The 16,929-nt window shown below is 44.3% G+C and overlaps 1 protein-coding gene across 2 annotated transcripts in view; it reads left to right on the forward strand.

Moving 5' to 3' along the window:
* Positions 1–4,156: 4,156 nt before the first annotated feature.
* GNPTAB (N-acetylglucosamine-1-phosphate transferase subunits alpha and beta) overlaps positions 4,157–16,929 on the forward strand; it is a 74,266-nt gene continuing 61,493 nt past the window's right edge. Inside the window, exons 1-3 of one of the 2 annotated variants that reach the window (XM_075939121.1) lie at positions 4,157–4,621; positions 7,533–7,652; positions 15,755–15,840. Coding sequence is in view for 1 of the 2 variants with exons in the window: in XM_075939116.1 (XP_075795231.1) it covers positions 4,505–4,621; positions 15,755–15,840 (203 nt within the window). In the remaining variant the exon portion in view is untranslated. The remainder of the gene's footprint in view (positions 4,622–7,532; positions 7,653–15,754; positions 15,841–16,929) is intronic. The other variant, XM_075939116.1, reaches the window with a different exon arrangement.

Below are 16,929 nucleotides of genomic sequence, written 5' to 3' on the forward strand. Positions count from 1 at the left end.
ACAGCAGGCTCTCAAGGGGCATGTTCTCTAGCATGGACTCTTTTGCCTTTTCTTCCTACAATCTGTCCTTATCCAAGTTCTTACTGTCCCCCATCCCTAGCTCTTCATCCCAGTCCCAGCCTGCATTCCTCAGACTTCATATCTTAATTTTTTAACTGATACAAAAATCTCAGTGATAGGGAGAGAGAAGAACTGGTTGTTTTTAAATGACATTATAGGATCACAGAATCATAGAACCCAGGGCTGGAAGAGACTTCAGGAGGTTCATCAAGTCCAGTTCCCTGCCCAAAGCAGGACCAATCCAAACTAAATCATCCCAGCCAGGACATTGTCAAGCTGGGACGTAAAAGCCTGTTTAGGGATGGAGATTCCTTAAGGAAATAGTGTTTCCTTATCCAACCTAGTCCTCCCCACTGTAACCTTCAGACCATTGCTCCTTGTTCTGCCATCTGCCACTACTGAGAACAGCCTCTCTCCATCCTCTTTGGAACCTCCCTTCAGGAACATGAAGGCTGCTATCAAATCCCCCCCCTCACTCTTCTCTTCTGCAGACTAAATAAGCCCAAATCCCAGGGGCAGCCCGTGCCTATAAACTCGGCAGCTGCCTAGGGCGCTGAGTTAAATGGGGCGCCAAATTCCCTGCTACTTCCCTAACACTGGGCTTCGGCCCCAGAGAAGGAGCGCGGCGGTTTCCCTGCACCGCACGAGGGATGAGTCAGCCCGGAGGAGGAGCATGGGGAATTGACCCCAGGGGAGGCAGTGCGCGGGTGTTTCCCCTGCGCCACGGGGGGGGGAGGGTGTGTGTGTGGGAGGAGGGGCGGGCCCCGGGAGAGGCGGCGCGGGGGTTCCCTGAGCCACGGGAGAAACAGGTTGGCCCCGGAGGAGGAGCTGCCAGCTTCCCCTGTACTACGGGACGGGGGATTGCCCCGGGAGAGGCGCATGCCGGCTTCCCTCTGGGGCGGGGGGGAATCCTGGGAGGAGGTGGGTGCAGGGGACTCTCTCCCCCCACTGGCACCCTGTTCCCTCTTCCCTCTCTCCTGTCCCCAGCTACAGATATCCATCCGCAGCCCCCCGTCCCCAGCCACAGATCTCCATCCCCAGCGCCCCCGTCCCCAGAACTCCATCCCCAGCCCCCCTCTCCTCAGCCACAGAACCAAAAACCTCAGTCTATATCTGCCCTTGCGGTTTGGGGGGGGGGGGGGGGAGAGCACTGATTGTATGGTTTGCCTAGGGCGCCAGTTGCTGGCAGCTAGTCTAGGGCCACCCCTGCCAAATCCCTCAGCCTCTCCTCGTAGGTCATGTGCTCCAGCCCTTTTGGTTGCCCTCTGCTGGACCCACTCTGATGCATCCACATCCTTTCTATAGTGGGGGGCCCAGAACTGGATGCAATACTCCAGATGTGTCCTCACCAGAGCCGAATAAAGGGGAATAATAACTTATCTAGATCTGCTGGTGATGCTCCTCCTAATGCACCCTAATATGCCATTAGCCTTCTTGGCTACAAGGGCACACTGTTGAGTCATATCCAGCTTCTCATCCACTGTAATCCCCAGGTCCTTTTCTGCTGAATTGCTACTTAGCCAGTCGGTCCCCAGCCTGTAACAATGCTTGGGATTCTTCTGTCCCCAGTGCAGGACTCTGCACTTGTCCTTGTTGAACCTCATCACATTTCTTTTGGCCCAATCCTTTAAATTATCTAGGTCACTCTAGACCCTAACCCTGCCCTCCAATGTATCTACCTCTTCCTCTAGCATAGTGTCATCTACAAACTTGCATCCATCCCCTCATCCAGGTCATTAATAAAGATGTTGAACAAAACCAACCTTAGAACTGAGCCTTGGGACACTCCAGTTGAGGCCAACCAGACGTTGAGCCGCTGATCCCTACACGTTGGGCCTGATGATCCTGCCAGCTTTCTATCCACCTTACAGTCCCTTTATCCAATCCATACTTCCGTAACTTTCTGGCAAGAATATTGTGGGAGACCGTATCAAAAGCTTTGATAAAGTTGGATCTTTTCTCATTCTGAGTCCTGATATTGGAGCACTGTCTGTGAATCGGATAAGGATAATTTCTATGCACTATGACCCAAAATTTTCAAAACCATGAAAGTAAAAAATATGTATTAAGTACCCATCTTTGGACTCAAGAATTGGACCCACAGGATTTAAAGTAGTGCAGCATGATTTCAAAAGCACCTATACAGTTTATCTCCATGTTCAGCCTGAATGGAAATTCCCACTAGCTTCATATTAGTATGTATACATTTACAATTTACATATGCAGGAGACTGTAAATGGTATTTGTTGATTTATAAGTATGCCATTACACTGAATATCTCTGCAGTCTAGCACCATCTGTCATAAAACTGCCACTATTCCTGTTAATTCAATTTCTATTTAGAGATAAGTTCAATTCAATTGTTTTATCAAAAGCTAAGGTCTCAATAAATTGTGAGGCAAAGATGGGTATGTATTTTCAAAGCAAGAAACTCTGATCTTGTAACAGTGACTTTAATTCTGTTCTATTCCAATTAACTAATTGAGACTTAACTGTCATATCTGATAGATTATGGTGCTGTCAAATGACAGATCTCTGTGTCACTACTGAATCTGACATGGGTTAGGGCCTGAGCCTACAAAGTGCCAGGTGCTTCCTGTGAGATGCTGCACACTTCCACTGGTTTCTGACAGCCATTAGCACTCCTCCACTTCCAAGACACACAACACTTCGTAGGATAAAACCCATAAGCAAATCTTGAGTTGACCCACTATTAACAGAACTATTTTAATTTATTCTTAAATGTTACTGAAAATAAGTTATTTGCATTTAATCATTCCACATTTATGGGATATTAACAACTTCTGTCAAGTCCTCCCTCCCCCACCCCAAATCACTGATTTGTGCTCCTAAAAGGTAACTAATCTTAATGTCGTTTTTGTGTGGGAGCTGTAGTCACAAAAAAGGTTAATGGTGACCAGGTACTCAGCACAATTAATATTAACAATGGGGAAAAAAACCACAAGCAGCCTAAACTGGGAAAGAACAAGTTAAAGAATATTTAGATGAATAAGATAGACTGTACTATATTCAAGACTTTAGGACCAGTTGAAATCCCTCCTAAGGTATTTAGTGAAGTAGCTGCATCAGTCTTGAAATTGTTAGCCATTATCTTTTAAAACTTATAGAGGATAGGTGAGATCTTAGAAGGATGTAGCAAGGCTCTGTGTTTGCCCATAGTTTAAAAGGGGAATTGAGGAATTTCATGCTTGAAGAGGGCAACATGAGTTCATGGGGGGGGGGGGGGGAGAAAAATATTAAACAGGGGCACCATCTTTTCTCCATATAACTGAGTGATGAATTATGACTGCTATGGTTTTTTTAATAGCCACACATATCTGAGATCCATGTGACGCAATTACTCTCTCAGAAATGGAGGTATAGAAGTGCTGTCACCACAGCATTGCAAACACCGTAGGTTCAAGGCGTTTTTCCTGGCATGTTGTCCTGTGCCCATATACAGAGGTATGACCCACCAACTCTGCTTGCCTGCTAGGGTTGCCAGATGGTTTCAACAAAAATACCAGACACACTTGACATTACGTCACAATCTACATTACATCTTCTTTAGAAAATACCGGACATTTCTATTTTCTCAATTTGTTTCCCGGAACAGAAAGCTCAGATACTGGACTGTCCGGTTCAAAACCGGACACCTGGCAACCCTACTGAGTTTCAGGATGACTTTTTTATTTGGCTATGGTAACATCCCCCACCCTACCCTGGGCGCCTGTGACAAAGGTGCTATCGGTATCACTAGGAGTGACTCAGTGTTGACAACCTCATGCATTTGAAAATCACAAATCACCCCCCCCCCCCCACACACACACACACACAGGATTTTTTGTTTTGATCTGAGGAAGTGGGTCTGGCCCACGAAAGCTCATCATCTAATAAACCATCTTGTTAGTCTTTAAAGTGCTGCATAGTCCTGTATTTTGCTTCAGCTACCCCAGACTAACACGGCTACATTTCTATCACTATTCTACACAGGATAATGTTACAAATGACGGGGGAGGGGCTGTGTACTGGCTTTGGGAGGGGGGGGGTGTACGGATGGGGAGAAACGCCTGGCGATCACGAGGCCCAGGGAAGCGGAGCCTCGTGTCTTACCGTGACTCCAGGAGCTGCGCCTCTGGGAGACACACGCGGGTTTGCAAGCGGCCCGAGCGCGGGCGCTGCGGAGCCTCGGGGGCTGGCACCGCCCGCGGGACCCCGCCTCGGCCGCAGGAGGCTGCGGGTGGCTCGAGAGCCGAGCCCGGAGCTCAGGCCGCGGCGATGAGCCCCCAGCCCCGCTAGGTGGCGCCGGCGGCTCTCACAAGGCGGCGGCTGCGCCCGGAAGTGGCCGCGGCGATGAGCCGGGCTGGAGGCGGAGGCGGCAGGCAGCGGCGGGGACCCGGCCCGCCCCGTCCCGGCGGCGCAGGGTGATGGTGGCCGGCGGGCCATGCTGCTGAAGCTGCTGCAGAGACAGACCTACACCTGCCTGTCGCACAGGTATGGGCCCTGCCTCTGCCTCGGGGGCCTGGTCCTCGTCCTCGTCTCCGCCCTGCAGTTCGGAGAGGTCAGTAACGGCCGCTGGCGCGCGCGCCCCGCTCCCCCACCCCGCCCCGCGCGCGCCGCCCCCCTCCTCACCCGCAGCGCCCACCCACTCCCCTATGCGCATCCCGCTTCCCCTCCCCACCCCCAGTACCCCCGTCCCGCGCCCCTCCCCACGCACAACACGCATGCACCCCACTCCCCTGTGTGCGCCCCGCTCCCCCGCCACACTCACCCGTGCGCGCCTTGTTCCCCCGCGTGCGCACCCCGCTCCTTCTGCCCACCCGCAGCACCCATTCTCCCCTGTTCCCCTTCCCCACCCACAGCCCCCATCCCCCATGCTCCCCCTGGTCCCCCCCTTACAGCCCCCACCCGCTGGTGCCCTGCTTCACCTCCCCCCCTTACAGCACCCCCATGCACAAGCCTCTCTCCTCCTCCCCACCCACAGCACCCATCCCCCATGCTCCCCTGGTCCCCCCCCCTTACAGCCCCCACCCGCTGGTGCCCTGCTTCACCTCCCCCCCTTACAGCACCCCCATGCACAAGCCTCTCTCCTCCTCCCCACCCACAGCACCCATCCCCCATGCTCCCCTGGTCCCCCCCCCTTACAGCCCCCACCCGCTGGTGCCCTGCTTCACCTCCCCCCCTTACAGCACCCCCATGCACAAGCCTTTCTCCTCCTCCCCACCCACAGCACACACCTCCTGCATGTGCCCTGCTCTCCCACCACCTACTCAGCACTCTTGCCAGGCTTCCCCAGCCCCCTTCCTTTCTCCTCCACAGCCCTCCTCCCCTTAGTATCTAACTTCTTCCCCTGCTCTTTCTCCCTGTAGCACCCAGAACCAGTCCCATCTGTGGTTCTCCTGCCTGATCTCCCCCCTCTCCCAACCCAGCTTGTGTATCTACCCTGCAGCACTACTCTCCTGCCTCCTTCCCTCTTCAGCCCCCCACTTCCTTTCAGAAAACACTAGCAACACACACCCTGTGCATATCTTAGAATCAGAGGGTTGAAAAGAGAACTCAGGAGGTCAAGTCCAACCCCCTACCCAATGCAGGACCAACCCAACTAAATCATCCCAGTCAGGACTTTATCAAGCCAGGACTTCAAAACCTCTAGGGATGGAGATTCTACCACCTCCCCTAGGTAACCCATTCCAGTGCTTCACCACCCTCCTAGTAAAACAGTTTTTACATATGTCCTGAAAAGCCACTGCCTCTGTGCCTCTCGTCTCTCCCACTTTATGTTTCCCCCCTTTCCTCTTACAACACTCATCTTATATATGTTGCATTACTTCCTCCACAGTTCCCACTTTCCTATCAAACCATGATGCTTCTGCAGAACCCCTCCCCCATCTCTACTGTCATGCTCTATACTTGCATAGCACCTACCCAAGCCCTGTGTCTACACAGAGATCCCAGCTATATCTTTGTTTCCAAAATACCCTTTTCTTGTGTTTCCCCTCCGAGAACTGCCACCCCTGTGCTCTTGCCTTTTCTCTATATATCCCCTGTGCCCGGTGCACTGGCAATTCGAAGGCATGCAACATTTCTCCAGTGCCCATGCAATATCCCTACAGCAGCTAAACCAGGGTGCTACTGCATCCATACAACCAACTCTGCTTTCTGCAGAAGTTTACAGCATGCCAGGTCAGTGCCCCTCAAGTGCACTTGCACCACAGGCCTTTTCCGTAGCTCAGCATCAACCAGCACATTTCTTGTGCCTCTCTTATCCTGTGTCCTGCTTCACCCCGTAGAGTTTCTACCCACAGATGCTCTGTTTTGTTCTCTTGAATTTATCACTCTCCCAAGTACTGCTCTTCCTTTAAGCAACTCTCACCCTTTTCCCCACCAATATTTCTTCCCTCCTTGTGCTGTCCACCGAGACAACTATTTGCTGTAGAGAAACAGGATTTTATATAAGCAGTTGACCAGTTAAACAATACATTTAACAGGGTAACCACTTAACGGGTATCTCAAGGGCAGAGGGCTACTCCAGCCTGGCTGGGCCTGCTGTGCTTCAGGCAGTACTGGCCAGGCCAGGCTGGGCTGGGCCTGCCACAGGTGGGGGCCGCTCTGCTTAGCTGGAGTGAAGTGCTCCCACCTGCACCATGGTGGGCCTAGCAAGGCTGAAGTGCCCCCAGGCCGTGATGTGGTGTGGTGGGCTCATCCAGGCTAGAGCAGTCCAATGCATGCAGAGGACTGCTCCAGCCCTGCTGGGCCACCGGTTAACTGGTTACATCCCTAGTGTGAATGGAATGTCGAATTGTGATGTATATTCAGAATACAGGAATGTGTGTACAATAGAAATTAGATCCTCTTCTGCTAATCAGACTGTAGGGATTTGTAAAATTGTCAAATAACCATTCAGTTTCAGGGCACTACTTAATATGGTCATATTTATCCTTATTTTTAATATCTTACTGAGCTCTTTATAGGGCCAAATTATGTTCCTAGTTGCATCTGTGGAACCTGTTAAGATCACCTCACCTTAAAGTGTAAGTTTAAGGCCAAATTTGGTCATATATATGTAAAAGACCTGGTGAGAGAACTTCTGTTTTGCAAAGTGGATTCAGGCAGCTTAATTTTAAATTCTACATTCAGCTACGAATTTGTATGTAAGACTATATGTTTTTAATATGCCAAGCTGAAAACTTGCATCTACGCATAGCAACAATAATTTGTTGTTGAATGTATTTCAGTACTGCCAACAGGTCTCAACTGAGATCCTTACCCTGTTGTGCTAAGCATGCTACAAACCTTTACACCTTATGTTCACTAAATAATTTGTTAATGTGTTTAAAAGGCTAGTGTATATAAGTCTCTGGTAGGGGTCTCCTTGATTAGGTAATGTGTTAAAACTATAATTGCCTAGTCTACATACAGTTCTTAACACATATCAAAACAGCTAATATGTTAAAAATGTGCCTCTTTTCCAGAACAACCAGGGACATCCTTGCTCAAAGAACTTACAGTTTAAGTAGAGAAGAAAGAGGAAGGGAGGGAAGGGTCACAAAGGTACAAAGGAGTGAAGTGTCTTGACCAAGTTCAAACAGCAGGTCAGTGAAAGGTTAGGGAATAGAACCCTGGTCTCAGAACCTTACTAGTCACTGTTTTGTAAGTAGTTTTACTTGCTCTGAAATTACTATTCTGATACCGAGATAATACAAAGGAAAAGATGTATGATGAGTTGATACTGTTGCCAGTATGAAATAAATAGTCTAGCTGAGTAGGGTGTGATTCTTGTTGACTCTTGAGCACTACAACCCTTGGCAAAACTTAGATTTTCCATGTGATTAGCATTTGTTGACTGTACCTCAAGTTTGATTAGCTCTCCTGCATCATGAAAGCAATTAAGATAAAATACTAGCAGCTTTTGGTTCATTTAGGAATTGCAGTGTGAATTTTAAATATCAAGTTAAAGGCCTTTCAGTGCTCTCAGCAGGCTTGGGGCTGCAGTGAGGGGCTGGATACAATCTAAACTTTCCCAGAACCCTTGTTTTCTTTCCTTGTAAAATCTCTGTCACTTCCCTCCTCAGATGGCTTATCAATATTGGGGCAGGCTGATTGGTGTTCTCTTTAGAGCTCTGTTTATGCCACTTTTGAATGACCAACTTTTACCAAATAGGGTGATTCAGCGTTCTGCTGTTCTGGGCAGCCTGCAGAGCTGCCTTTAGTATTTCCAGCCTGCTGCTACTCAGCAATGTCATCACTATTTTGACAGGCATGCTTTTACCATTTTTAATATTTTTGTTTTTTAAATAATATGCAGCTTAATTTTCCCCTAACAAATGGGATGCAGTTCTTGGAATAATTTACACATGCCCAGACACCCTAGACATTCTTAGTCAACACAATAAAAAAAGAAATAAACACACGTGTTTGAAAATGACAGCTGCTAGGTTGGGGGATTGTTAAAATGGAACAGAATCTGAGGGAACACTGGACTGCAAATGCAACGTAAAAATACTCTTCAGATCTTAAAGATCCTATTCCTCTAGCAATTTCTCATCTGTACCTTAGTATCTATTCAAAGGATTTGTATTGAATTTATGGAGATTTTATATAAACAGAATGTTTGTGGAGCATAAATGTGCCTTTTTGTAAAATGCATGCTAAGTATCTGACATCCCACATTGGGGGTGTTATTTCATCGTGCATTCATTTAGAGCAGCATTTCTATAATTAATTTTGCTATATTTAGAAACTGGCTAGCAATTGAGCAATGTATATGTTGCATTGTCCTTTGCAACTCCTGGGGATAAAATCATATCTAAAGATAAACTAAAGTGTATACTTGTTGGCATGTGATGTGCAGTAAGAAACCCCAAATCCAATGTGCACACCTAATAGTGGATGAGAAATCTCCCATAAATGGTGAACACATATTTGAGATTTATAAGCTTGTATATGTCAAGATTAAAGACACAAGATTAAACAGGAGAATTCTGTTCATGAAAGAATTCATCTATTATATATTTGAGAGAGTTTGGATTACTGTCTGTCCATACATCTCTTTGTGAGTCTGTTTGTTCAAGAACTCTTCCTAAACAGTAAGAATTAGGAGCACCAAATTTGGTATGCAGCGTCCTCTTATCATAACTTAAAGTAAAATCAGGGTTTGGTTGTGCCAGGACAATGGGATGTGCCTGGAATACGATTTTTTTCTCATAAAATAGAAAGGGAAGAGTCTATTGGCAGGCACAGTTATACTATAGAATGACCACAGTGGGCGGGCACACCAGTAAGAGTGTGGCCAGCTGGGGGTGGGATTCTGGATGTCGCCAGCCACTGTCCTCAGGTCAGGTTCCTGTTCTGGTGAGTCCTGGGCAGCACGGCTCCTGCCAGCCCCGGGGAGCCATTGTCTGGGCAGTATGGCTGCAGGCCAGTCCTGGGCAACATGGCTTCTGCTGCCCCATCCCTAGCCTGAGCTTCTTCTCCGCCCGGATCCAACTTCTTGCCCTTACTCCTGCACCCCCGATTTTCCTGCCCTGAGCCCTTCCTCACCCCCAACTCTGACTTCCGCACCCCCAACAGCCTCAGCCCCCTTCTCTGAGACCCCAAGTTCCTTGTCTGACTCGTACACCCCTCACACTCCCAGCCCCTTGCCCATACCCCCTCCTTAAGAACCTAGGCAATACTGAATCAGTGTGCTAGTCTTAGATAAAATTCCACAAGAATAAGCTATTTAGCCTTAGTATAAGTTGAGCAACACTGAAAAATCAGGAAATACCAAATATGAGGTTGGACATGCAGCTTTAACTCCTCCCACTTTGCTTAGCCTGGACACCTTGGGAATATATTCACAGTGCAATGCATTTAGGCACCCATTTATGCATAATTTATCATTTGCTTACACTAGGAATGTTCAAATATGTTAATTTTCAGTGGTTACACATTTACACACGGGGGGGGGGGAGGGAGAGGGAGCGAGAGCGAGCAGGGAGCTGGCAGCTCCACAGGAGCCAATATGCACAGGGAGCCAGCTTGAAAGCTGGCTTGTCTTATGTACCAGCTTCTGCCTGTCTTTCCCCCGTGCTGCTCCCTCTCTATCAGAGGCAGAAGTGCGGGGTGGTAAGTGGCTCTGCGGGAGCTATTGCTCCCTTGAGCACCAGTTCCGTCCTGCACCCCTGTGCTGCTGCTTCTGATACAGAGGCAATGGGGAGGGAGCATATAACCATGTGGGTTAGCTGATGAGCCCAGGTTTATCAGTGTACACAGGTACACATTAATATACCTAATCTACACTGCCTCCTGGTTTGTAATATAGAGGTGTGGATAGTGGGCACTAAAGTGCTGCACTGTAATTCCCTTGCGTGGACGTTGCAGGTATGAACTAAAAGGTTCTTACTGGTTCACGTTAATGTAATCCTGTTTGAAGAGGACTGTGCTAATACCAACTGGTTACTATTTAAATGTAGTCCTCTTCAAACAGGATTACATTAATGTGAAGTAGGAACTGGTTGGTTTGTGGCTGCAGCACCTACATGGAGAAAATACAACATAGCATTTGGTGTCTATTGCTATTCAGACCACCTTAATCCTGAAAGCAGGGCTCTGTAGACAGGTCCTGAGTTTTCTTTCATTTATAGCCAGACCCGATTGAAAAATTGAGACCAAGTGGTGGAATTTTGAGTAAACTTTTTGTGTTTTTTGTTGACATTTTCATTTGATGGCTATTGTTGGATTCTGGTTAGAATACTAGTGAAACTGGCAAAACATTAGTGCAAAATATATTTCACCTGCCTGAAATGTGTTTTTCATTCATTGTTTGTTCAAGTCACAACAGATCTTCACAAGTTCAGTCACAGGCACTACTTATCAGTGAGGCCTATCTCCTTACCATGTTTCAGCTCACTACTCCTCCCCCTAGCCATTTATACTGTAGAGCTGTTCAGAAACAGTCACACACATTTTAATGTAAGAGTGTATTTTTGCCACTCTTCTCTTACTTAAATCATGTTTTAGTAAAGTTTCCAGAATAATTTGCCCTGAGGTAGAGACCAAGCATAAACAGACATAGAAAATTATGAGTAATCAAAACTGGGGCGATGGTACTTTAATTATGGCTGTTGCTTATGATCCAGTTATAAAACAGGGAGGCTGCTGTCATGTTGCAAAAATTAATATTGATACCACACAGAAATGAAGCAAGTTGCCAGGGTGACACTTGTAATTGAGCAAAATGGGGTTTGCCAGCTGTAAATCCACTGTAGTTAGCCGTAGTGCTGCCAGTAAAATGGTAGGTAAGGCAAATAGTTCAAAACTGATAACATATTGGTAGCAGCAATATATGAAATCATGGCTTATTGTTATCAAGCCCCATCTGTACGTTGAAGCCCAGTGCTGTTTAAGCACAGTTCAGACTTTTTTGTAACCAGTAAATGTTATAAATGAGTTTAAAAACAAACCGGTAGCCCATGTTTAGGTTGGAGCATTTTCGTTGAATTTCGTTATGGCAAAGTTTGGTTACAGACAACTTTTGACTGAGCTTTTATTCAGCTTTGGTCAAAGCCCTGTATATATGGAAAATGAGAGAAATACACTATTTATTGATACAGTAGCTTCAGGATAGACTTTCTTCCTAGAAAAAGGGGTATGTCACAAGTGAGAAACATGATATTAATCTAAAAATGTGGTATTGCTGCAGTTTATATAGTAATGGGACTAGTTATTTACAGAACGTAATCCAGAATGCACACAATGTGATTTAGTGTGTTATAAGTTATTGCATATTTGCTTGGAGTGATAGTGTCATGTCTAACTGGTTCAATGATATCATTTCTCTTGTATCCAGGCACACATTGCACTTATTTCTACCCCTCCCAGGCCCTGGTCTTGCATTTAGCTTCTTCATTGCTTTTAGCAGTTCAAAGCAAGTAGTGAAGTCAACATGGGAGGTTCATAAATCTTTGTTTTTATAAGGTGATGTTTAACATAGGTCGTTGTGGTTTAACTCTTGTAAATGGCATAATATTTGCACAGTTAAGCCTCTTCCCCCGCTCAAAATTTGTATTTTTAATAAAACAGATTTTATTTTCTCAGAATTCTAGAGTGTAGTTTGTGCCTAGAGTTATCATTGCTAGTAACAGTATCTAAGAAAGAAAAGTATTATTTGCCACTTTAGTTCTGTTTAAATACTTTCTGAGATTGTGAGGAAGCTAGCATATGTGCTAGCTAGAGAAAGAGGGAAGAAACTTAGATGAAAAATAAATTTGTTGCATTGTATTTTTTAAGTTAAGTATTTATTTACCTTCACATTGGAATAGAAATGAGCAAGTTACGCTCATTTTGTAAATTCTGTATTCTTGTACAGAAAATTGACATGCATGGTTTTGGTTTCAATGAGCCTTTTTTGTAGATTTGGAAGGGTTTTTATGTGTGCTTGTGGTAAGCCCAAATAAACTGACGTTAGACCAGTCCTGTAGCTATAGGAGACTTGTTCACTCGATGAGTGAATGATCAGGCTCATTGTGGAAATGGCTTTAGAAGTGTATTCTGTGAATGCTAATTTGGAGAAATGGCTTATTTTGTAGTTTATTCTTTAGTAATGCAAGGAAGAAGCAACCATATAACTGCCATCCAGCCTGGTGAATAATTGACATGAAATATTGAGTTATTTAAAAAGTAATGTCATGTAAATGTTGAGGGAGAAGGAAATAATCTTTTGTTGTAATTAGGGATGTGAATGGGTAACCTGTTACCTGGTAAGCATCATCTGTACTGGATGGTGCTTACCAGGAACCTGTGGAGCAACCACCCAAAGGTACAATATTTTTCTATATTGTCTTTGGTAACTTGGATAATGAAATAGAGGATACGCTTATAAAATTTGCAGATAATATCTAACTGGGGAGGGCTACGAACACTTTGGAGGACAGGGTTAGAATTCAAAACTATCTTGATAAATTTTAGAACTAGCCTGAAATCAGCAAGATAAAATTCCATAAAAGACAAGTGCTAAATTCTACAATTAGCACAGAAGAATTAAATGTTCAGCTACAAAATGAGGAATAACTGGCTAGGTGACAGCAGTGCAGAAATATTGGGATTATATTTGGTCACAAATTAAATGAGTCAACAATGTGATGCAGTTATGAAAAAGGCTAATATTCTGGAAAGTATCAATAGGATTGACATATGTAAGATATGGGAGATATTTTTCTCACTCTGATTGGCACTGGTGACGCTTCAGCTGGCATACCATATCCAATTCTGAGCACCACCATTCAGGAATGAGGTGGACAAACTGGAGAGAGTCCAAGGAGAGTGACAAAAATGATAAGAGTTAGAAAACATGACCTATTTGGCAAGGTTTAAAAAAGGGTCGGTTATGTTTAGTCTTCAGAAAAGTTCCAAGGGATGCTGTGGAATCCCCTCATTGGAGGTTTTTCAGAACAGGTGAGGCAAATCCCTGTCAGAAATGGTCTATGTATATTTGATGTCTCAGCTCAGGAGCCTGGATTAGATGATTTCTTCAATTCCTATCTAATCCTACAGTTTTTTGATTCAATAATTCCTGTTCTTTACAGTGCACATGAGATTTATCACAAACAAGTTAAAAACCTAAAACTCCAAACTGTTGTAACTAGGAATATTTGCTACCACTGTTCTTACTCTCTGACTAAAGGTGTGTATACACCAGGGAAGTTAAAAAGTGTTTTGTTTTGGTTTGTTTTTTTGGTAAACGTGTAACTGCTGAAAAATTCAGCAGTTACATGTTTTCACGTGGGGGTGGGAGGGAGGCTCCACTATACGCACATGGAGCTGGCTTTTAAGCTGACTCCCTGTGTGGGGGGGCTCTTGCAGAGCTGCCTTTATCATTCTCTCCCCCCCCCCTCGCTCCCCCGCTGCTGCCTGTGTATTGGGGCACGTGTAAGGGAGGGGAGGCTTGCGTTAACAGTGAAGACTAACCAATTAGCCCAGGCTCATTGGTTAACCATTTAAATGTGTATATTAACACCCCTAGTCTCAGGGGATAGTTATGTTAGTCTGTAACTTTAAAAATGAGTAGTTCTGTAGCAACTTAGAGACTAACAAATATATATGTGTGTGTGTGTGTGTGTGTGTGTGTATATATGTGTGTATATATATATATATATATATATAATATAATATAGTGTCATTAGTTTTCATGGGCAAAACCCAGTTCTTCTGATGAGCAGAGTGGTGAAAAAAGGGAGACCCTCACAATTTATAACAGAAAAATAAGGGAGAGAAGAAAAAAAAGTACCTTTCAATTGTAATGCAGGGGCTAATGAGGCTAATTGAGTATGCTGGAAGTGTCCCATACTTAGCTTTTGCCCTAGTCTGCACTGTAATTACAATCTTGTAACTGGCTTGTCTGACTCATGCTCATAGGGTCAGGGTCTGGGACCTTCCCCCTTCACTGGATCTTAAGGCCTGGATCTTACCACCCTGATCCCTAATGTCTGCACAACAGTTAAACAGCCCCTTAGCCCAAGCCCACGTTAGTTGCCACAGGCTAGTTATGAATGTTTTATTGCAGTGTAGACTAGGGATATGCTTACCAGAGTAACTGATTAATCGGTGCCCTGAGTGTAGATATAGTTAATTACATGGAATAGTACTAAGAATACCTGTAAACTGTAAGGTCCTGTCTTGACCGAAAAAGCACACCTTTTTTGCCTGGCACGTTAGCACTACTGAGTTAATTTAACACTGGTGAAAAGCCCCATTAAGATGCAGGTAACACAGCTTCTAATGTTAGCGTACATCTCAATGCAGCGTTTCAGCAAGTTGTGATTACTCAGTGGTGCTAATGTGATTGAGCAAAAAGGGTCTATATTTTTCATCGTGACATTATCTTAAGGGGAAAAAGAGGAATGCTTGCAGACTTTAATTCAGGCAAAATTACGTGCAGTAATATGAAAATAAGAATTTTTTTTGAGTGGTAGCTGTGTTAGTCTGTTTCAACAAAAGCTACGAGGAATTCTTTGATACCTTAAACACTAACAAATGTATTTAGCATAAGCTTTTGTGGGTTGGAACCCACTTTGTCAGATGCATGAAGATTTTGTTATTGTTTTTTTTAAGAAGAGAGAGAAACTTTTATCCTTCAGGATACAAGCCAACTTCTGATTGGTGGAGTTAGGAATAAACTTCCCCTACTGGCAGGTTGTTCCATAATTACCTACTGTTGTGTTTTTGGCCACTGTCAGAACTAGAATAATGGACTAGAATTACGAACCATTGGTCTGATCTGGTATGGCAATCAATGTTCCCTCTAATCTTTTCCATCCATGTGTGGGGTTTTTTCATCCGTGTGTAGAATTAAATTTTATGTACACTGAGGGAAGTGTAAATGTGCACCATCAGTAGAAACAAAAACCTAGCTGTGGGCGCTGTGCTAATCAGCTGGGTGACATTTGACTATCTCCTAAGTGGCTGTACAAGCACAAGCTTACAGGAAACACTGATGGCAATACTTACGCCTGCTAGCTACATTAGTCTGTGAGCATTCTCACTTTGTGTGTCCTGGTTTTCAGGTTTTGTCTGTGCTCATAGATTAAATGAGACATTTTTACTTTGCTTACTTTCCAGTTAGTGTATATTGACATGCATATCATACTTGAATCGGTTTGAAAGGAAAGAAGTAAATTGTTATTAATTCTCATTGACTCCAAGTGTTTCTTTATAGGTTGTCCTGGAGTGGAGTCGAGACCAGTATCATGTTTTATTTGATTCTTATAGAGACAACATTGCTGGCAAATCATTTCAGAATCGGTAAGCTTTACTCTTGGGGTTACAGTGTTGCATATTTAGCTGTTGTGTGTGTTTGCTAGAAATTTAAGATGCAGTTACATACTGTATAACTGGATGATGTCTTTCCTCCTACAAGTTTTAACAGTCTGTACTAAAGTTATATTTGATTTTACATTTCATGTATTAAACCAGAAATATAAATTGAAAGTGACAATGACACAAGAATTCAAGATTTTAAACTTGGTAATAGCAATTTTTTAATTTTTATTATTATTTCAGCTTGGACTGAACAAAATAGTTTTTTAAAACTGCGGAAGAGACATGTGGCTAATTTCGCATATTAAAGTCTATACATATAAATATACAAATAAAATGCCAACTTGGTTTATTTTAACATCTCAGTGTTGTTTTCTGTATATTGTAAGTTTTCCCTTATCTTGTTTGGAGGTCATAATTAAGTGGAAAATGTCACAAGGCATGAAGAAAGAGGACCTTTAAGACTGAATAATTTTAAATCAGAGAAAACTGGTCACATTAGCGTCAAGCCTGAGTCAAATAAATAGTTGTTTTTCATTTGTGACAACTCTTGGAAGCTTCTCACGATGCTTTAGTTCACATTTTGAATACTCATGGGGTCTACTGTTCAGGAAATCAGTATGCCTGTGGGCTGTAATGGAGGAGGAGCTACTTAAGATGAGTCTTTTGGTTTCTTTTAACCTCAGTAAACTAAGCTGAAAACTTGTCTAAAAAAAGAGGACCTTACTGAAAACCAGATGTTGAATCGCAGTTAAGATGTATTGGTTCATAGGGCCATATAAATTAGTTGTGGGAGAATGGTTAGATCATGTATTCTGTCCCTCTGCTCGCACAGGATTGCTCTTTACTGTACATTTGTGTTGTGGTGCATTTGACTTCCCACTGCTTCCGCTTACCTCCCCACCCCTAAAAAGATCAGCAGACAGATGAAACTGGACACTTTCACAGCTCTTGTAGATGATAATCATTGTTAGTTGAGAGCTGAAATGTTTCTGCAGAGCTACACAGTGGAGATTGTTGGTATGTCTGTCCCTATAAGTTCTAAAATACCTGTCACTATGGTAGCTAGCCTTG

Source organism: Pelodiscus sinensis, chromosome 1 (genome assembly GCF_049634645.1).
Source record: "Pelodiscus sinensis isolate JC-2024 chromosome 1, ASM4963464v1, whole genome shotgun sequence".
In the NCBI taxonomy this organism is placed as follows: Eukaryota; Metazoa; Chordata; order Testudines; family Trionychidae; genus Pelodiscus; species Pelodiscus sinensis.